Genomic DNA, 22993 nt, shown 5'->3' on the forward strand with positions numbered 1-22993 from the left:
ATATATACAACATAACAGTCTATAACTCACATTCATAACTGAAATGAAAATGACTTTAATACCAGGTCACTGAAGTGTCTTTCAGGCAAGTTACTAATGCTCCAAGTGTCTTATCTTGGCTAAATAATTAATTTTCATAATCAATAAAGCTTAATTAAATATTCTCAGATGGTTTGATAAATCTGATGATAGATTCAAACTTAACATTTTCATGCATAAAAACCATAAAAATTATAATAAAACCATCACCAGCCAAATTTTCTCTTCTTGTCAAAAACAATTGCAGTGTGCTTTAGAAATTTCCCCATAAAACATATCAATAGGCAAAGAGTAAAGCAAAGAGATATATAAAAGAGAAAATTTAAGGCACATAAAAATGTTTCCCTTTCTGAAATTAGAAAAAAATGCATATGGAAGCGAGATATAAATTAAGAAGGGAAGAAATTGTATATGAAATACCATGAAGCATTATCATTTCAAGTCTTGAGTCCAAGACTTACCTGATGGACTTGTGTCTGTGTCAGTGCTGAGCAAATCAATAACTAATTGTAAGGTAAATAAAACGGTAAGTTGTGTTAAACAAAATGGCCCACAATATAAAAAAGAAGATGAGAAAAAAAATTGATGATTCAAATAGTTTGGTAGACTTGGTCAAACAAAATGGTAGTCATTATTTTAGACAATATCAGATGAAATGTTTGCCCAATTCAAATTCATTGGTTGATCTGAAGTAAGAAGCTGTTCATAGCCTTCATCACAAATACAACCCCCAAAATAGAGATGTCCCCTCTATACTAGAACTACAGTAGACAATAGTATATCAGCACCCACTACACTCTCTGAGTGGTTGGCGTTAGGAAGGGCATCCAGCTGTAGAAACACTGCCAAATCAGATTGGAGCCTGGTGTTGCCATCCGGTTTCACCAGTCCTCAGTCAAATCGTCCAACCCATGCTAGCATGGAAAGCGGACGTTAAACGATGATGATGATGATGATGATGATGATGATGATGATGACATAGGAGAAAATGCAAGATTGTGTCAAACAATGATAAACTCAAAATATATCAGAAGAAAAAGCTAACTTCAAAGATATTGAGCTTCCACAATTAAGATGAAAACATTTAATCATGTTTTTAAGTTTTTCCTTAGGATAGAGGATTGTTTCTGCTTTTTTATTACTATTCGTTTGGAATTTTAAAAATGACGGTCATCAAGATATCCCAGTGTTCTTATTGGCCTGTGGTCTGCTGCTGGTTAGCATATACTCAAGGGAAGCAACTGGACTGGTATGGATTTAGAACTCACAATGATGATACAGAGAAAGAGCAAAAAGTTGCAGGATGACACTATTGGTTATACTAAGTAATCATACATGGCAGGGGGTAAATAAATTTGACCATAGAAAGTTGTCTAATCAGAATACATTAAAATACATCAAAAGATAATATACTGTAGATCAGTCAAAAAAAAGCTGATATGAAAAGAAATGATATTAAACCCAAAACATTGACTTTGATGACAACAAGGATAAGAAAGAAGCTAAGAGATTTGTACAAAGTTAAAATAGTACTAGCACATGATGTTAGCAGATAGTTGTTAGTGCAGAGGTCATGATGGTCTGGACATGGGACCAAAGTAGATGGCAGACTAATTTAATGATGATAAGAGTCAGTAAAAAAGTGCTATGACATGCTATTAACAATAGCCAGAGAAGAGTTTGATCAAGTTATTATCTATCATTACAACTGCTGAATAAAAAATAACATTTATAGAGCACTATAATTGAACATCAGGAAGGCTGGGTAGCTGTGATGTGAAAACATTGTAATGCTAATTTTAATAAACAAATATATTTTAGGAATAATGTAGCTAGCATCTATGAAATTCAAGACTGTCTATGTATGTATACGGACATGTGTCTCTGTTTATATTGTCCCACATAATCTTGTTATCATAATGATTGTAGTCTCTCAATATCTATTCTGTTGTTGTAACTAGCTTCAGGTAAATCATTATTAAGCAGACTTATGTTTAGAGACATTCCAGCCATGATCATACCATTTATTTTCGGGCAGAGGATTACATTAACCAATGTGTCCTTCCGTTTTACAAGATGGTGAAGTGTGATTTGATGGAGATTTGGCCACTTTTCTAGCAGACTGAATGACCAAACAGAAGATTTTTCATTGGCTTCACCATATTCATTACCGTATAATATGTATGTTATTGTATGCCATCATTGCTAATTAAACATTCCGATTTTTATCTTCTGATTTTTTTTTTCTCAAATCTAGCAGAACAATAAAAATGAAAACAATCTTCCTTTTTATAGTATCTGAATTATTTCACGCAAAACTGAGAACAGAAGATAATTAAAAAAAAAACTAAAAAAATAAAAACAGAATTCCCTGGATTTAAAACATTTCAAAGAGATAAAGTAAGAATAAGCAAGACAAATGAAGACCAAAATACAAGTAAACACATAAGCATAACTCACCACTTCCAACGTTCCATAATCCAGAAACTTCTAATGTTCGCAGTTTTTTTTCTAATTCTGCAATTCTGTTCCCCAATATTCTGGAATGAAAAACAATTAATAATGAAAAAAAAAAAAAAAATAGTTAAATAAAATAAAACAATGTAGAAATCATCTCTTACACAATGTAACATAAATTTGTGGACAGATATAATCAAATGAATTGATCCAAGTATATAGCTGGAACTAATTTAATAGTCGAGCAGGAACAAAAATCAGAGTGGATCTTATAAGGATTTGAACTCAAGATATAAAAACATGAAACTAATACTGTGCATTATTTAATTTAGCAAATGTCCATTTTTGCTGACATACCACCCTTAAAAATATTATTTTCTAATACAAGTATAAGACAACATATTTTTTGTTGTTTTTTTGTGGGGGGAGTAGGGTATATAGTTGATTAGACTGATGCCAGTATTTAAATGGTACTTTATTTTAATCAATCATTGAGGGTTGAAATGAAAAGATATATTTGAACACAGATCATAAACAGGATATAACTAAATACAGCAAATCATTTTATCTGCTGCCCTACCATTTCTGCCATCTACTACCTTGATAATAAATATTTCTCACAAATTTGGGGAAGTGGGTTGGAGCAGTGAAAACAAAAACAACTGCAGTCTGATTTAAATTGAGAATGTAGAAGGACAAAGCAAAATGCTGTTAGATATTTAATCTAGTGTTTTATCATTTCTATTATAACATTAACTTTAACAATAATGATGGGAAAACATTATTAGCATGTTTAAATCTTTGGCCTATGATTAGGTAGCTCAATATATTATACACGGGGTCATCTTTTGGAGGTTGAATTAGTTGCAGTATCAAAGAATGAAGTCTATTGAAGAAGAGGAAAATGCAAAATAAATCTTACTTATTTGTTTTCCGCTGATGAGACAAAGCTAGATTTTTGTCATTGATAGTTTCTAAGAGAGCAACAGCTAAGCCCCGAAGATCTGCCATTGCCTGGACACTTGGAACTGTATATTTCTTATCTTCAATCAAATGGTGGACTATGTAGAAAGACAAATTCATGGTCAAATTTCTTTTTACACGAAATTAGCAATTTCTTAGACATGGCATGAAATATCACATTTATTAGAAAGTACTGAAAACAGCACAAAACTTGAGAAGATTTTTTTTTCATACCAAAATTTGTTTTTCATACAAAATTTGAAAGATTTTTTTTCATACCAACCTTGCTTCTGGCTAATGACCAAGCTGTCATTTCGATTTTGACCAAACTTTAGACCTCCCTTACTTTTCTTTCTTTCTAGAATATTCTGAAAATATATATTAAACAAAAGACACCATGTAGATTAAATAGCATCAGTCAAATATTGTACAACATTAACAGATATGTACAGTCAGAGAATACAACAGACTTTGCAGTAATATATTTTAAAGCGGCAACAATGTGGACACTGTGATAGCATCAGAGCTGAGGATAGTAGATGTGTCAATAAAAGCTTACATGTTTTAATGATAAGATTATGAACAAATGGCTAAGATTTTAGTGTAAATGATATTAGCAAGTGACCCATTGGAATCAAACCATATGTCTTTCACATAGCAAGCAATTAGAATCCTAAAAGTAAGTCTTTTGCTGTGGTCTATCTCACATTCATGCTAATAATGTCTAATGAAATTATGATGACAATCTTCAAGTTTCTCAACTCCAATAGAATACAAAAGCAATTATATTAAACAATAATTGTCATTTTACTTCTATTTGGAGTTTTGTTTGCAAATTCATCCCTTACTCATAGATAATTTTCATCTTATAATGATGTCTAATGTTTCCATTAGTGATTATCTGCCTCTCACTACAAGCATATAACATTAACCAAGACATCATTATTGATTCCTCAGTCACAAATATTAGATATGTATGTGACTGGTGAAGGGTACCAGCTTAACTTCTCTTGCTCTTGCAGCAAGACTTTGCTCTATTCACAAATGAATGATGTAACAGAGAAATTGGGGGTCCTTAATGGGTTGAGAAAACATCAACTGCCACTGGGTAATTGTCAACCTACAAACAGACAAGTCATGATAACCACACATAACTGAGTCCTGCCCATACAGCACCAGCTGTTGCTACCACTGCTACTTACATATGAAGGAAACAATCTTGTACTTCATTTCTTTAATCTTCAATAATATTCAATTCAAACACTCATACAAGCTACAAATAATCCCTCTTGACAATCTCACATCAATAGTAACAAAAGCTGCATCCCAAAAATAAGCTCATCTCCTCAGAGCCAGAAAATACATCCACCTCAAACAGTTCCTGACTCTTCTCTCCAAATGTACCCATTCGGGTTCTCACAGTAGGTACTTTTCCCATCCTATACCACAACTGAATGAATGTCATTCAGCTGATTACTAAGGCTAACTCACTAACACATTTTATCTCCCATCTTTTCTATATCTACTATAATGGCATCTGCTCCTCATACTACCCCATCCAAGTCCACCACCCAACACTGTCCTCTCTTCTTTCGTTGCCCATTGTTTGTCATTCTAAAGCCAGGATACCTCACTCTCCCTTCTTAGAACATCAGCTCTCTGGAATTCCCTCCTTACCCAAGTTTTTCCTGCAGGTGTTGGTTATACAGCTGTTCAAACTAAGCATTAAGTGCCACAATCTCACCAGTCTTGGAGAGTCTACAAAGGTCAGGCACACAAGCCTTTCCCCTTGATTAAATCATGAAAAATATTGCCTGATGGAGTGTGTAATATCACCTTAAACAAAACTGAAACATAGTTAATCTAGTGTGTTAAAACTTTTGATCACTCTCCAATGCTAAAATCAAACTTGTAACCAAATTGTGGTACATTAAGACGTTGCAGAAATATGTCTCCTGAGTTGAATCCAACCAGCTGGAATTGAAGATTAACCAAAAAATATAACCAAAAATGGATAAAATAAAAAGATAAATAAACAGATGAATTAATACCTTATACTTGGAAGCGGTTGCCATTGCCATTGTTTTTTCCTCCTCCATTTGTTTGAGTCTTTCTTGTAAATACCTACAACATACAATAGATAAATGAAATTCCATGTCATTAGAACTCCCTGTAAGTACTTCTCATCCAATTACTCAGCTATATAATTTAGATATTTGTTAAGAGCTAGTAGAGTAAAAATCAATGTAAGCACTTATATTAAATCAAAATTATAATTTTTCAGAGTATTAACTTTATCCTTAGAATGTATATTTGTAATAATTACACCTTCACAACATTTTGATCATCAGATATCTTATCCTTGGATGATTATATGATCCAAGGTAGGATTTGAACTACAGCTGAACTGGATTAAAATCCATCCTTGAATTGCAAACGCTTCCAGGAATAAATAATTGATTAGGGATGAAAACTGATTGAAGTATAGTAAAGATTAAACAACTGCAAATATATGTGCTGAGGATAAGGTTAAGAATTATCGTCATTGTTTAACATCTGCTTTCCATGCTGGCATGGGTTGGATGGTTTGACTGAAGACTGGCAAGCCAGAAGGTTGCACCAGGCTCCAATCTGATCTGGCAAGGTTTCTATTGCTGGATGCCCTTCTTAATGCCAATCACTTCAAGAGTGTAGCGAATGCTTTTTACGTGCCACTGGTATGGGACCAGTCAGGTGGTATTGGCACTGACTATGCTTGAATGATGCTTTTTACATGCCACTGGTATGGGACCAGTCAGGCGGCACTGGCATTGGCCACGTTCGTATGGTGCATTTTACATGCCACTGGTACGGGAGCCAGTCCAGTGAGACTGACATCGATCATGCTCGAATGGTATTTTTTATGTGTTATAAGCACGAGTGCCAGTTAGGTGGTACTGGCATCGGCCACAACAATGATTTCATTTGACTCAACAGGTCTTCTCAAGCAGATACTTTCACTTCCAAAATATATATTACAATTTTTACCTTTTACTTATTTCAGTCATTGGACTGTGGCCATACTGGGGCACAACTTTGAAGAGGGTTTAGTCGAACAAATTGACCCCAATACTTATTTTGTTTTTGAGTTAGTTACTTATCCTATTGAGCTCTTTTGCTGAATCACTAAGTTAGAGGGATGTAAACACATCAACACCAGTTGTGAAACATATGTAGAAAACAAAACAAAACATGAGTGATTGTTTATAAGATATTTAGTTATGCCATCTTACATATGCTTTATTAACATAAGGTGATTAATAATTACATAATGTAAGTTATGTTGCTAGCCATTCCCAAAATGGTGAAGCCTCTCATCTTTTCAATCCAATAATGTTATGTCTAAAAGTTACTTGTCTCTGATAATTAGACATGAAGTCTTGATTATTTAATTTGCACAACTAATAATCATCTTATGCTAATGAAACGTATTTAAGATGGTGTAACTAAATATCTTATAATCAATATCTAGTGTTTTGTTTACTACATAAAATTGGTGTAACACTCAAACTTAGATTTCATAACAAAGGATACAACTACAATACATGAACAGGAATACACATGGAGTTCTTAATATTGGTTATTTGTCAAACAGTTTAAGGTATAAATTTAGGTAGGTAGGTAGGTAGGAAGGTGGGTAGATATATTGCATATGTATAGTGTTTAATATTGTCTATCTAAAGGTATTATACATGAAGCCAGTACAAGCTATGTACAAAGATGCAGTATGTAAAGTGAGTGTCAACAATTTCAGTGACAAATTTAGCATGAAAGTAGGAGTTCATCAAGGCTCAGTCCTCAGTTTTCTATTCATCATAATCCTACACAATAAATTTTGAAGCTGGTTATCTATGGGAATTCTTATATGCTGATAAATTAGTTCTCATAGCCGAATCTATAGAGGAATTAGAGTGGTAATTCCAGACATAGAAGCTAAACCTACAATTGAGAGGCCTCAAGGTAAACTTAGTAAAGACAAAGGTTTTAGTATGAAAGAAAGAAGATAGGACTCAGGTACTTTCAGGGATATGGCCTTGCTTGATTTTTAAAAAAAAATGAGTAGGTATTAACTCCATAAACTGTACTCAATGTAAGCTATGGGCATATAAGAATTGTAATGGAATCGTAGGCTGGCTAACAGAGAAAGTAAGCTTCATATGAGACAAATGCACTGGAGCAATGTGTACTATGAACACACTAGAACTAGATTCTCTTACATACTTAGATGGCTCACTAAAAGTAGTTGATAGCTATTGTTACTAGGAGATTTAATTAGATCTGGCTGCCATTTCTAATGATTTAATTAGATTTCTTGAAGCTCACTTGATGCAAACAATTAGTTTGTATCACAATCAGTTTGAGTTAATAAGAAAAGCTATATTTTTAGTGAGTCAATTACAAAGAGAAGATCTAGACTAAGAACAAACTTATCAATTTTGTAGTTTTTGATTCGGAGAAAATCGTTAATGTAGTCTTGTGTGTACTAAAGAAACTAATGCAGATGAATAACTTGTAAGAGTCATGTAAGTCAGGTAACAATCAGCAGTGAATTCAATGAAAGATTTAGCATACAGAGAGGTGTTCACCAGGGTTCTATCCTCAGCTTTACTTCTATGCATTACAGTTCTGAAGTATACAATACAAGAGTTCAGGACTAGTTATCCTTAGGGCCTTTTATATACTCATGATAGGCCCAAAGCAGAATCTATTTAAAACATAGATTTTGAGCACAAAGGCTTAAAAATTACAATGGTAAATATTAAACAGTTAGGTAGTAATAGAGACTTAGTAACAGACTTTCCAAGTTATAGCTTTATGTTATAGTTTGGAAAGTCTTGGTGAAGTATGGAGGCAGGAAGTTGGTAGAAATTTAAGTACACAGTGCAAGTAATGGGTACACAAAATATGCAGTGGGATCTCTGGTAGAGTGACTGAAAACCAGGATTTCAAAAGTACTGTTCCTTCTAAGTTGTGCTTGAGATCATGCATACATATCTTGCAATCATTACATAAAAAATTAGTTGCTTGAAATAGTGTAGAAATTCATAATTATATTTATTATATATGTATTAACTATTAGATGCACATGGTTCCTGGTTCACTTCCACTGAGTAGTACCTTAGGTAAGTGTCTTCTACTAAAACCTCAGGTCGACCAAAGCCTTGTGAGTAGATTTGGTAGACGGAAACTGAAAGAAGTCAGTTGTATTGTATTGTGTTGTGTTGTGTTGTGTTGTGTGTGTGTGTGTGTGTGTGTGTGTGTGTGTGTGTACATGCATGAGTGTATGTATGTATGTATGTATGTATGCAGGTGTGAGTGCATGTGTGTTACTGTCTCCTTGTCTTTACATTACTTGATAGTTGCAAACAAGTGCTGTCATCCCAGAGTGTCATTCATTTCCAATATCCAGTGAAAACATGTTTGATTACAGGGAAATATCATCTTACTCAGAAACAGGTGAAGGTTGACAACAAGAAGGGCATCCAGCCAGAGAATATCCACCTCAATAAATTCCATTTGACCCATGCAAGAATGTAAATCTGGACGTTAAAACAATGGTGATGATATACATACATATTTAGTATACTCTTACTTTTGTTTTAAAAAAAGAAAAAACCTGCAGAATATAGAATTAGTTTTGCACAATGGCTTCTTAAAACTAATGAGAACATTGTTCACATATAAAAAGATCAATTAGAATAGTATGCAGTAGAGGCACCCATAGAATAGAGTCCAAGCACTATGCATATGACTTTTTAGGTGCAAATTTCCTTTCTAATTATGTTGCTTGCGCAATCAATCAAGGTTGTGAAGCAGGTGCTATATCCAACCACTGATACACAAGTATAATCAGTAATTGCTAAATGTGAAAAGGAAAAGCACAATTTTAATGTGTTTGTTAGCCTATTTTGTAAGTAACCATACATAGCCTGTCCTATATAAATGTTTTTAGTTATGATTCTGAATTTCATGCCACAATAATCTCTAAAGAAATTTGAAATTTAACATTAGATTTGAAGCAATGAATAAAAATTAGCAATGAATTTGATAGCATGCATGAGTGAAAGAGAAAGCGAGGGGAAGGAGGGAATGTGGGGGGAGGAGGGGGAGGTTGTGTGTGCATGTGCGGTCAGGCATTATCTTTAGATTTCCATTTATAAGTAGCTGTGTCTACCACATCTGGCCTTATATACAAACGTTTGTAGATGACCACTTTTAAATGTTTTGGTACTAGTTAGTATATACTTTATACAATTTTATACATACGGATTATATGAAAATAATTATTATTCATTTTGCTGTTTAAGTATTTGTTTATCAATAAATTATTATAACTGATCATTTCAGAATATATACAAAATGTTAAGATGAGAGTTCATGAACAGATGTTTTCTTTCTTAATGCTATTTACTAGTATGATTATCAATAAATCAACAGCTCACCATATTTCATTTACGATGGCTAGATTTGATGGAGCTACTATATTATTAGTATTCCATTTGTGATTTATTTATGAATAACTAATCAATCAGATTACATGCAAAATAGTTAGAAGAGAGACCACAAGAGCTTTTAAGTGATATGAACAATTACCAGTTTCCATGTCAGAATATAGTCTCTTGATAATTCACCCAATGCTTCAGCAACAGTCTCATTTTAAGACTATCTCCTTAAGATCCTTTCTACCTACTTCATCTCTTTCTCCCTCTTTCAGTATAGATATATCCCTTTTTTTTCTCATAACACTCTCCTCATATGCTGCTCTCTCTCCCTGTCTCTCTCTCCAATGTCCCATTTTCCCACTTGCTGAGGTCTATTGGTGAGACAATATCTGATCACTGTAGCATCCTATTTGCCAAACATGCATAGTTAGCAGTATATCTCTATCACTATTTTACTCTTCCTATATCTCCCTGTCTCCTTCACTCCATATTTCTATCTCTATACCAGTTTCTACACTATTTGCAAGAACTGTGAACAACTTTGGCAGTATCTAACTCTGAATGAAAGTCTCCACAGATGAGTACCACACATCATCTAGAAGAGCAATAGCTAAATGAAAATGGACAGAGAGTAGAGAGACACTTTAGTCCTGATAGACAACTTCTTTAGTGCTTGTAGCATAATAAAATGTCAAGTGATTGCTAACAAGAAGAGCATTCAGCCAATAAAGCCACATCAAAATTATGACAGTCACAAATATAATGAAAAGCACTGATTGTGTATGTAGGACTAAGCTACCATGTCAGTGATGTGCATAGAAGAGAAGATGGAACCATTTAGACTTGTGCAAGAGCCCCACAACCATCAAACAATCACATGAACGCCTTCACTGATGCAGAAAACAGACACTCAGCTACAACCCATGCTACCATGAGAAATTCTCCTTTTCCTGTCAGGTACAAAACATTAGGGCTGCCACCATTAACACTGGTGTAAAAATGTTGGATCAAAGGAAAATTATATGCAATGATTAACTTTCACTTCAAAACACTCAAGAGCTAACTGTATTTCCATAATGCGGGTGGGTGGAATCATCAATCAGTGGCATGATTGACATTCTAACTGTCCAAAGAAAATCTTTATTCAGCATGCACCAAAAAATTAACAACTGGTTCTTATTTTAGAAAAGGTGCTAACAACCAGCCCCTTATATAAAAAAAAACAATGGAAAAAGGTCCAGCTCACCAGTGTGTATACAAATACTCATGAACATAAATTTAATATTTAATTTCCAGGCTTGGGTCTGCAGTATAACCCAACAAACCCTACATCTTGATTCTACATCATCTCATCTGTGAGATCTAATGTGTGTATGCATTTTTTCAAGTGAGATGACAAAGGGCTGAAATACCTGGTGCCAGGCTGTACTCAAGAAGACCCGTACTCCACAGCAGAAGTGTTAAGACCGACCCTTCTGATAGTGTAAAGCACTCATGACAGTGCCACGTAAAAGCGCTTGTGTGGTGTCACATAAAAGTGCCTGTTTCTATTACTCCTTCCTTGCAGTGCCATGTAAAAGGGCTCACGCAGTGCCACGTAAAAGGGCTCATGCAGTACCACGTAAAAGGGCTCGTGCAGTGCAACATAAAAGTGCCTGTTATGTGGCATGTAAAAGCACCTGTGTAGAGTCATGTAAAAGTGCTTGTGCAGTGTCATGTAAAAGTGCTTGTGCAGTGCTACATAAAAGTGCCCATGTGGTGCCATGTAAAAGTGTGTGTGGAGTCGCAAAAAAAAGTGCCCGTGTGATGCCACATAAAAGCGCCCATATGGAACTATGTAAAAGCACCTGTGCAGTGTCTTGCAAAAGTATCCAGCACACTCTGTAAAGTGGTTGGCATTAGGAAGAGTATCTAGTCATAGAAACCATACCAAATCAAACTGGAGTCTGGTGCAGCCCCCAGCTCGCCAGCATGGACAACAGACGTTCAATAATGATGATGATGAATTGACATAATTATATACATATATATCCAAATTTGATAACATAATAAATAAATAAAAACAATGCATTCCAAGAACCAATAAACTGTTTTAGAGGAACATACCGATTCTCCATGACCATGGCATCGATATCAAGAATTCTTCTCTCATCTCCTTTCAGTATATAGTTCAGCTCCTGGTTTAAGCGTTCATACTTCGTTTTGTAAGCATCTCTTTCAGTCTCTTGTTCTTCTTTCTCATCTAGTACATGTTGCAGGTCTCGCTCCAGCTGTAGATACTAATTAAACAATTTAGGAATTAAAGAATCATATAAAGTAAAGTGATACAATAGAAAGAAAGAAATTGAAGATAAATCGACTATAACTGATTGATTCTTTCTGAATTACAGGAGTTATTTAAGCTGGTGCTGAATAACTGATTCTGTACCATTTAGTGGATATGAGAGAGAAAAACCTTCTTGGTAACAGAATGATGGTCTGTGATAGGTAGCTCTTCCTGTAAATTGAACTCAGCACTGCAAGCCAACAACACATTTATTAATCTCTCGGTGCTGTTACTACTTCCTTATGACTACTTAGATATTATTACTGATGACTGCTTGTAACTCTGGACAGGAAACTTTATTCTGCGTGTCAAAGTTCACCTGATCAACCACACAAACATATACACAGTCATAGACAATTAGTTGTCACAAATAGATACATTTTCTAAATATATGGAGACTGAATTCATATCTTTTCTTTGACTATTTTAAAAACATTTTCCATATTAACGCAGCTGAGGGACAATTTAATAAATTTGAATCACTTTGTTTTGTTCAAAGAATACAATACAACAACTGGTAATAATGTTTAGACTCATGACAATTAGAGCAAGTGTTCAGGACTATAACCTCATTAACCATTGTGCTTCAGTCACTCTTTATTTTCAACTGATTCAATGTAAACAGCTAGTCTTTACACAATGTTTATGTGAAAGTCATTTCTGTCAAGGTTGTTTCTTCAGTTAGATGCAGCTCTTAATTGATTTTAGAAATGAACTGCTGAATTTTTAATGTAATCTACAAGAGCCATAATGGTTGTAAGCTTGAAGTGATCAGAGTAAAAGGACAGATCTAAATACTGATGAAATATTTAATCTGGTGCTTTACCAGTTCTGCTTATCTCATGCTCCTAAAAATCAATATTTTTACCATAACTACTTACAATTTGTTATATGGACTGTTAGATTTGTTTGTGGTTCGTCTGAAGTCCCATATTTCAATATAGTTCATCTGAGGTCCCTGTTTTGCTGTTGTTTTGAGTGACTGTCGAGGTTGAATGTTATTGGGATATATATGGCGAGGAAGACATTCTTGTTTCTTGATAACTAACATTCGGTGAGTGAATTCTTTGTTTATAGTTAATAAATAAATGTGATAACTAAATAGTACAACTCGTTGTGTTTTCTCTGCGAGTCCCCCGAGAGGAATACAACACAATTCCTGGCAGAGATCGAACCTGTGTAGTTTTTATGCTGTTTCTCATGTTTGTTATACACAAACAACCATTAACATCAAATGTTATTACCATCATTTTCATTCTCATTGGTTTGATGTCTATTTTTTGTAATGCTGGCATAGAACAAGACATGATATGAAAGAAACACTCAGAAACGTTTCTACAAAAGATTAACAACCAACCTTTTCTTTTTGAGATTCCAGTCGCCGTACAAGGTCTTCTCTTTCATAGGCTGGAAAATGCCGAGTGTTGATACCCTCATCTGTGGTACCAACTCGCTGCCGTGCAATCTGTTCTCGCAACAGCTATTTGAAGACAAATATCAGGTAACAATATTACTAATGGCAATTTTTTGTCACAATAAGTAATCAGTCAGGAAAAAAAGTTAGACATTGCTGTTTTCAATTCTTAGAGAAGTTACAAACTGTTTAAAGCATGTATGACAGAGTGTAAATGTCTTAAGAGAAAAGTTGGGCATAAAAGGCATTAGATGTGGTGTGTAAGAGAAATAACTGCATTGGTATGGTCATGTGATGCATATGGATGTGGACAGCTGTGTGAAGAAGTGCCAATCTCTACCAGTGGAAGGAAGTTGTGGAAGAGGAAGATCCAGGAAGACATGGGACAAGGTGGTGAAGTATGATCTTCAAACACTGCCTCATGGAGGCAATGACTAGTGACCAAGACCTTTAGCAATATGCCATGCTTGAGAAGACCTGTGAAGCCAAGTGAAATCATAATTGTGGCCGTTGTCTGTGTCATGTAACTGGCACCCATGCCGGTGGCACATGAAAAGCACCTTTCGAGCATTGGGCCTCACGGAGCCAATGTGGCCAATGCCGGTGTCATGTAACTAAATTTTGTGCCAGTGGCACATAAAACACACCTTCTGAGGTGCTGGGCCTCATGGAGGCAATGACAAATAACTGAGACCTTTGGCAATATGCTATGCTTGAGAAGGTAGACCTATTAAGTCAAGTGAAATCATAGTTGTGGCAGATATTGGTGTCAAGCCAGTGGCACATAAAAGCACCCATTAATATCTCAGAATGGTAGGTGTTAGGAAGGGTATAGATGCCATGTCAAATCAGACTGGAGTCTGGTGCAGCCCCCTCAACTTACCAGTTCCAGTCAAACTGTCTAATCCATGCCAGCATGGACAATGGATGCTAAATGATGATGATGATATATATATATCAAGAAAACCCATCCTGTACGCAAGAAGACCACAGTTGAAATGTTAAGGTCACTCCTCCTGGTGAAGAGGATTTGCCTGTAAGAGTCATGTGCTGGTGTCACATTAAAAGCAGCCGACACACACTGTAATGTAGTTGGTGTTAGGAAGGGCATCCAGCCATAGAAACCAAGCTAAATCAGATTAAAACTAGGTGCAGCTCTCCAGCTTGACAGCTCTGACCAAACCGTCCAACCCATGCCAGCATGGAAAACAGACATTAAAGGATGATGATGATGTATATGTATGTATGTATATGTCAGATAACTGAGATAATTGTGTCAGATAATGCATAATACATTTAAGAAAGTTTCTCTCATAACTTGAGATTCATACCAAGGCAAACCCAACATCAATTATTTTTATGACCAATAAATTTTTAAACTTTGTCTACACTGAGATAGTGTCCCAATAATTTCCCAGAGAGTGAAAAAAAAAAATGAATAAAAAAAAAAGCTGAAAAAATACCTTGATATCTCCCTGAGCATCAGAAAGTTTCTGTTTCATATCATCCACTTCAAACTGTAATGATTTGCTATGATCACGAGAATCAGAGAGCAGCTTGTGAATATTCTAGAAGTAGAAAAAAAAGGGCTAAATTAAAATATCAAGAGAGTCATAAAGACACCTGGAAGCATTCACAACTGATGTTCATCAACAGTATACTATCCCTTTTCCCAAACATTATTTATTCATTTATTTATCTGAAATTTTAGCAGTACTCATAAAATGTAGATGTAAGCAAAAAGGTCACAATATATAAGAATAACAGTTTATATTAAAATATGTTTATAATGCCTTAGTTTCTCAAAATAAGATCCATTTAGGTACCAAATTAGATTTGACATCATTTAAATTTGATGACTAGACAAGAACTAGTGGGTTTTTTTGCAACATTAACTGGCTGAATTTTTTTTATCTCTCCAGGGAAGCATATTCTCAAGAGGAAGTACATACAGCAATAATGAATATTCAAATCAAAGGAAATATGGAATTTAATAATGGCCATTTTAAATTCATTTCTTCCTTGATAGTATGGTTGAGAGAATAGTGGTTGGCACAACTTATTTTACAGCTGGATGCCATTGCAACTGTTGTTAACCATTTAGTTACGGTGTAGATAAAATAAATATAGTAAAGACTTCAGTCATTTGAGTGTTTAAAAGGTTATCTTCTTTTAAGTATTTAAGAATTAAATATAAGTTGAATAAGTACACAAATACACACTCACATTGTCAGAGCAGTCATTGCCAGTGAAACCTTGAAGCCACAGTCACATTGTATTCCTATATAATACATACATGAGTAAGTGTGTGTGCATGTGTGTTTTGTAGACATCCTTTCTTGGCAAGTTACCTCGTCTGAAGTATGGTGTTAAAATTCTAAAACAATTTCATCAGGGCAGCATCACGAGAGTCATTTAAAATGCATAGAAACATTCACACACACATATATGTACAGGGGTTGGACAAAATAATGGAAACACCTAGCATCATAGCACCTTTTATCTTCCATTTGTTTCAGTCATTAGACTATGGCCATGCTGGGGCACCACCTTGAAGAATTTTTCATTGAATGAATCAACCCCCGTATTTACTTTTTCTTTTAAGTCTGATATTTATTTTATCGTTCTCTTTTGCCAAACCACTAAGTTACAGGGATGTAAACAGACCAACACCAGCTGTCAAGCAGTGGTGAGGAACAAACACAGACTTCTTTCAGTTTCTATCTACCAAATCCACTCACAAGGTTTTGGTCAGCCTGAGGCTTTAGTACAAGACACTTGCCCAAGATGCCACACAGTGGGACTGAACTTTGAGACATGTAGTTGGGAAGTAAGCTTCTTAGCACACAGTCACACCTGTGCCTATCCATATACAGTTAAATTACTTTTATTTTATTTCTTGATAGTGTAATATACTTCTTAGCATTTCATAATATACAATACTATCAAGAAATAAAACAGAATTAATTGTAAAAGTATATATATTTTTTAAATAGCTATCATGACTCTTTCACATAGTAACTCTGTATGTGTGTATATGTTTAATATATTTGTATACATGCATACAATAAAGCGTTTACCTAGAAAAACTGCTGGTTGCACTCCTGCATGTTGCAATCAAATTTCCAATTCTTATCAACCATACCATTTCTCTCCTTAAAACACTAATTATGCCACAAGTTACACATAGCACTTCATTATGGGGAGCCCTACTCCATTTGTATAATGCTAATCTCTTTCACAAAACTATTTCATCTTTCTGAACATGACATATCCCATCACGGCAGTCTATAGGCTAAGATAAAAACAGCAAAAAGATAAAAAACAAATAATAATCTTGCAAATCGCAGATCTGCAATCTATCGACCATTATAAAGCATTAGGAGTATTATTCAGAAGGTAAAAATGAAACCAGTAACTTAATTATGTTCACTTTGGTATGCCACCTGTACTGTAACTCAACATTTAGCATAAATAAGTATAGATTCTAATTTACCAACCTGTCCTTCTGCTCTACAGTCAATCCTGTCTCCACTGTAGAAAGAGGTGCCACCAAAACCCTGAAACAATAGATATATGCTCATAATATTTCTCACACAGCAACCATGAATAACATTGTATATGTGCCTGTCTAATTGATTGAGGTCAATCATATTTGTGCATATATATATATATGTATAGTGAAAATTTACAAAAAGACAAAAGACAAAGATGGGTGTGTAAACAACAAACAGATGTATTAATTTAATGCTCGGGCTCGGGAAGTGAGAAAGTCTTTTACGTTTTGAGCCTGCGCTCTTCAACAGAAAGGAACACAGAAATAAACAGGGAGAGAAAATAAAAAAAGGTTTAGTGGCTAGCGATCTATATATATATAGGCATTTATGTGCGCAGCAAAGGTACTCATGAATAGGTGTGGATGAATGCAAAGGAATGTAGAATGATGTGTTGGCATATGTGCAGTACTGCTAGGTTAGAAAAAAAAAAATAGAAACCAAGATTTTTATACTGATTAGAACATTCTTTGATAAACGTGATATGTAAACCTCTTGATCAAACTCCTTTTTCATAGGTTATACTCAGAACTAGTCACCAGTATTCAAAACTACATCAATAGCTGAACAATATTTCGTTATATCAGTGGTACTCACTCAATCTTCTGCCCCATAAATATTTGTATCTCCAGGATTGAACATGAACTTTTTATCTATGACCTTAAAATCTTTTATGTCATGTTTACTGGTATTAGCAGCAGCTTTATCTAAACATCTACTTCTTCTACCAAAGATCCTTGAACAGGAATCCAGGAATCAGGTTATATTGATGTTAAAATTCAAACATCAATTATTTTTAGGCAGATAAATCGTATAACATGCTCATTTCTTATGAAAAACTCTCAGAGAAATCCCTATATATTCAACATGTTAAAACTTCCTCAAAAAGAGATTTAGTTTTCTCATTAATGCAAAAAATATTTCAACACAGCAAATACATAACTGTCTACAAGGTATAGATACAGTTAGTTAATCCTTTCACAAACCTCCAGAGCTCACTGAACAATTGCTTAACCTGCACTCACCCCACTATTATTTAGATGAGAGACATATCTCTGCCTGGATAGAATGACTGTCTATTGCAGGTATCTTTTCCCAAAGTTCTTGTATTTATTCTTGATAGTAAGGTAAACTGAAGTATATGAAATTAAAGCACCCTTACTCAAAGACCCAGCATTTATGGTGAATCTGAACTCACGAACCATGGTAGATGGTAGTCCAGTATCATATCCATTTGGCCATCTATATAGAATATTTTCCTCATTTTTAGAATGGCTCAAAACTTTAAATTAGTGGCATCCTAAATCACATTAAAAGGAAAAAAAATCAAGAGTCACTCTTACTGAAACAATCTTCAATCTCTGACTCTTTGTTATGTATTCTCTCACTGCTTCTTTTGCTGTTGTTGCTTATCAGAACATACCTGTTTCAACCTACTTCTTGATGTGAGCTCTTGATACAATCTCTCTACCTACCGAACCCTTCTCTTGTGTCTTTTGTTTTTTTCAAGAATCACAGCAAATGTTACATCATGTCAATCCTTCATTTTGAGTACTACTGTTCCTTGGAACTCACATTCCTCCAATGCATGTCTCCCACATTATATATCGATCTAACTTTTCAATTCCATACCAATAATACTCATCTTGTTCACTCCTGTCTGATCTGAGAATGTCCTACTCTAAAAGTGCTATGGGTGTATGAATAAATGAATGAGTGCGTGTTTGCATCTTTGATTATTTGTAAATGAGTAAACTGGGGTTTGTATGAAAAGGAAGGAAAGATTATTTTTCTATCAATGCAAACTTGACTATAGTGGTGAAACAGAGAACTAGAACTTACCTTGCCAGCTAGCTGCCGTTTCAGAGTCTGGTAGCGTTCCTGCAACTGCTCAGCCATTAGCTTGAACTGATCTCGCTCACTGCGACACTGATCCATCTCCCGACTTAAAATCAACAATGCCTCACATTTACTGTCAAGTTTTCTCCGACATGCTTGATGCTAAAGTAATAAAAGATGGAAAATAAAGTAGACAATATAGTTAGTTTGACTTAGCAATGAATGAAGCAGGTTGACCGAAACCACTCAGTACCATCTCAGATGGGTAAATTAAATTGATATCACAACTGGATTTGAATTCAGATACATTAAACCCTGAACTTGAAGCATCTGATCTAGTTTAACTCCCTTTTCTCTGTACCAACTTCACTACCTTCAGACAATTATGTAAATAATTTCTTCTTTAGGTACAAGGTCCAAATTTTGAAGGGAGAAATGTAAATGATGAAATCAATCTCAATATTTTTTATCAATTCCAGAAAGATGAAATGGAAATTGACTTTGGCAGAAAGTGAATGCAGAATGTCAAGAGATATAATTAAATACAAAGCCATTTAATTCTGCCATTCAAATAATAATAATGATTTCTATTATTGATAAAAGGTGTAGTGGATCTTGCAGGCATGAAGTAGATTCGATCCTAGATAGCCAAATTTAAATTAACACTTCAACAGCACATTTCACAGTAAAACAATAATTTTTCTGTGACAGCAGTTTACATTTGCCAGATGCCTTTGTTAAGCAAAATAATGTCTTCACCACTTGACCCTTCTGACCTCTTCTAGGCCAACAAAAGCTAGTACCACCAACGAAATCTATTGTTCTCAACGATATGTCTATCCTCCTGGATAGTTATAAAAACAAGAACCCCCAAGCAAAAGTCAGTTAGTCAGTTAGTGACAACTCCAGTTAGTGAGTTAGTGAGAACCCAAGTTAGAGAAAGCAACCCTCAATTAGTGAACGGACCACTAAAATCATGGCCACAAGCAGGCAGCCACTAAAGACAAACAGCCAGAGGGAAGAAGAAAGTTACAACTAGCAACTATATGAGATAACTTTCCTCGACTCTCTCACTATCACTAGCTGTTATTATGTCCTTTTCTTTTGGAACTGTATATTCTTCTGACCATGTGCCTTCCCTTCAAAAAATTCCTGAGACTGCACCTGAGGAAGCTGTAATCCTTAGTGACTGGTGTAGCAGCATTATAATTAGTTGCTACAAAGGTAAAGGATATTCATTAGAAATAATTATAGAGGCATCAAATTATTGGACCAGGCGATGAAAATTATGGAGAGAGTTATAACCTAATTAATTAGGAACAGAAGTAGGCTAGATGAAATGCAGTTTGGCTTTGCCCTGGGGAGAAGCACTACTGCTATTTTTATAGTCAGACAACTACAAGAGAAGTATTTAGCTAAGAACAAACTGTTACACTTGGCATTTGTTGATCCAGAGAAAGCCTTTGATAGAGTACCCCACTGCGTGATATGGTGGCTCTGAGGAGGCTAGGGGTAGATGAGTGGCTTGTGAAAGATGTACAGGCCATGTACAGAGATGCTGTTAGTAAGGTGAGATATAACTACAAGTACATTATTTATATTTGACGGATATTTATCCACATCTTGTTTGTTGTTGACACAACGTTTCAAAATTTCCCCAAAACACCTGATGAAGGCTGGAGGGCATATCAGCCGAAACATTGTGTTAATAACAAACAAGATGAGGACAAATATCCATCAAATGTAAATAATATACATAATTCCTCATCTCTTAAATATAGAACTGTATTAACTACAAGTACAGTAAACAATTTGGTGTATAGGCAGGCATTCATCAGGGCTCAATCCACAGTCCCCTCTTTTCCAGCCATAACAGAGGAATTCAAGACTGGCAGCTCCTGGGAACTACTATATGTTGATGATCTTGCTCTCAAAGCAGATTCTATATCAGAGCTAGAAAAGAAATTCCAGATTTGTCTCACTATTTCCACCCTGACCTTGTTTCTGGCGCTGTGCATCTCTTGCATGCTACACACACTCTACATCACCTTTACTGCCTCCAATTGCCTCTACCTTTTCCTCCTAACCACCCCACCTGCGTTCACCTTGCAAGTGTACAGCTCTATCTCCATCTTTATTAATCTGCCACTCTTGTGAACTTACCTATCCAATCCTCTGAAACATTTTTCTTACATTCAGCTTCCTGTAAGTTGAGGGTATGCCCTAACACTTCTTCACCATCATCTCTCCTCTTCCAATCAGGGTACCTCCTCTACTGCAAAACACTTGTTTCTATCCCTCTATCATACTTTAGCCTCTCATAAGCTAGCATAAATCCATCTCCCTCAATACCACAACCTCCTCAGTTGAGGGGTATTGTCTTGCAAGTTATTTCATGATCTCACTTGTATCAATACCACATAAAAAGAACCCACAACACTTTGTAAAGTGGTTGTTGTTAAGAAGGGCATCCAGCTATAAAAACCATGTCAAAGCAGACATTGGAGTTTGGTGGAGTCCTCTGGCTTGTTGGTTTTTGTCAAACCATCCAACCCATGATAGCATGGGAAATGGGCGCGCACAATGAATGATAATGATGATGATGAATAATCATAATAATGTTATAAGCTAGGAATGACAAAAAGATAGTATAAATTGTGATCCAGGATTACTGAGGGTTTTATTTTTCAGCTACTGGTTTCCACATAAACTAAAATTAAGCGCTAGTTAATGTGATGAAAGCCTTAAGAGTCAGGGATGAAAGCAGAGGCAACAACAATATAAACATATACATGCACATAAAAAGCAAATGCTATGAATTACCTACATACAAATACAGTCCTTGACATTCCGTATATGCTGTGTTCAATCATCCCCAAACACATCTACTAAACGCTACAAATTACTGCAATATCATACTACCCTTTTTCGAGGAACGCAAAAATATCAGTGGTAGCATTACCGTCATTACTTTCAAAAATTGTGATGAAATGCATTACAACATAACTACCGTTGCAATGTTGCTCACATCTAATGTAGTCACCACTAGAACTTACAGAGGAGCCTCTAAGTGATCGCAACCAAGTTTCCTTTATATCACTTACTACCATCATAAATAAGGGATGAATACATTGATAATGTAATACTAGCTCTCCCTAAAAAGACGATGGTAAAGGCTTGAATGCCTTTAATCGTAGGTTTCCTCGATCGGGGTTTACAAGAGGTAAACGAAAACAAGCTGGACAACGGAGAGAATGCAACAAGCACACGCTGTCGGAGTGTGCATACTGTGGTTTTCACATGTCTGGAACACCGGACTTCTGGATTCTGCTTAATTATTTGACCGACTATCAACATGTTCGATCCGATTGACAGTAGACCACTTTAATCGAAACCTAAAGAATAATGTGCTGCACGTCGACCCAAATCATCACGGATATTAAATCACAGTTACCCGTACAATTAATAGGCAAATAGACACTGTGGTTTAGCAAAAACAACGAAGCTAATGAAGAAAAGAGTACGTTAATTAATTGTAATATTGGCTCCTGTCTTCAGCTAGTTTAAAAAAAAAACACTATTCATAGAGCGTTGGAAGGTATTCAATATTTCTTAAACTTAGTGAGTACATGCACACACATCTATATTTTACATAAATATTTATGTTGATGTTTTGTAGCAAATTGAATCGTTGGAGTATCATTGAAGCTTTCGAACTTGGCGAAATATCAGAGCGGAAACGAATCTGATGGAACCGATATTTCCGAACCGCTGGCAATCACCAAACAGACACGTTATAAAAGTGAAATGGTTTCAATTAAAGAAGAAAAAAAAATGAAGTTATTACTCATCTAAGGTGCTTGCTCTTATATATATATATATATATATATATATATATATATATATATATATATACCCC

At 35.2% G+C, this 22993-nt stretch overlaps 1 protein-coding gene across 3 annotated transcripts in view; it reads right to left on the bottom strand.

Annotated features, from left to right (window-relative positions):
• The window catches only part of LOC106872976 (coiled-coil domain-containing protein 149), a 41767-nt gene that overhangs the window by 16750 nt on the left and 2024 nt on the right, over positions 1-22993 (bottom strand). For 2 of the 3 annotated variants that reach the window (XM_052965707.1, XM_052965709.1), the window contains exons 2-11: positions 19078-19236; positions 17182-17241; positions 15145-15249; positions 13625-13747; positions 12048-12220; positions 5511-5583; positions 3743-3827; positions 3419-3557; positions 2500-2579; positions 501-542 (exon numbers count right to left, since the gene is read on the bottom strand). In XM_052965707.1, the coding sequence (XP_052821667.1) occupies positions 501-542; positions 2500-2579; positions 3419-3557; positions 3743-3827; positions 5511-5583; positions 12048-12220; positions 13625-13747; positions 15145-15249; positions 17182-17241; positions 19078-19236 (1039 nt within the window). The remainder of the gene's footprint in view (positions 1-500; positions 543-2499; positions 2580-3418; positions 3558-3742; positions 3828-5510; positions 5584-12047; positions 12221-13624; positions 13748-15144; positions 15250-17181; positions 17242-19077; positions 19237-22993) is intronic. The other variant, XM_014920162.2, reaches the window with a different exon arrangement.

Source organism: Octopus bimaculoides, chromosome 2, assembly GCF_001194135.2.
Source record: "Octopus bimaculoides isolate UCB-OBI-ISO-001 chromosome 2, ASM119413v2, whole genome shotgun sequence".
Classification (NCBI taxonomy): domain Eukaryota; kingdom Metazoa; phylum Mollusca; class Cephalopoda; order Octopoda; family Octopodidae; genus Octopus; species Octopus bimaculoides.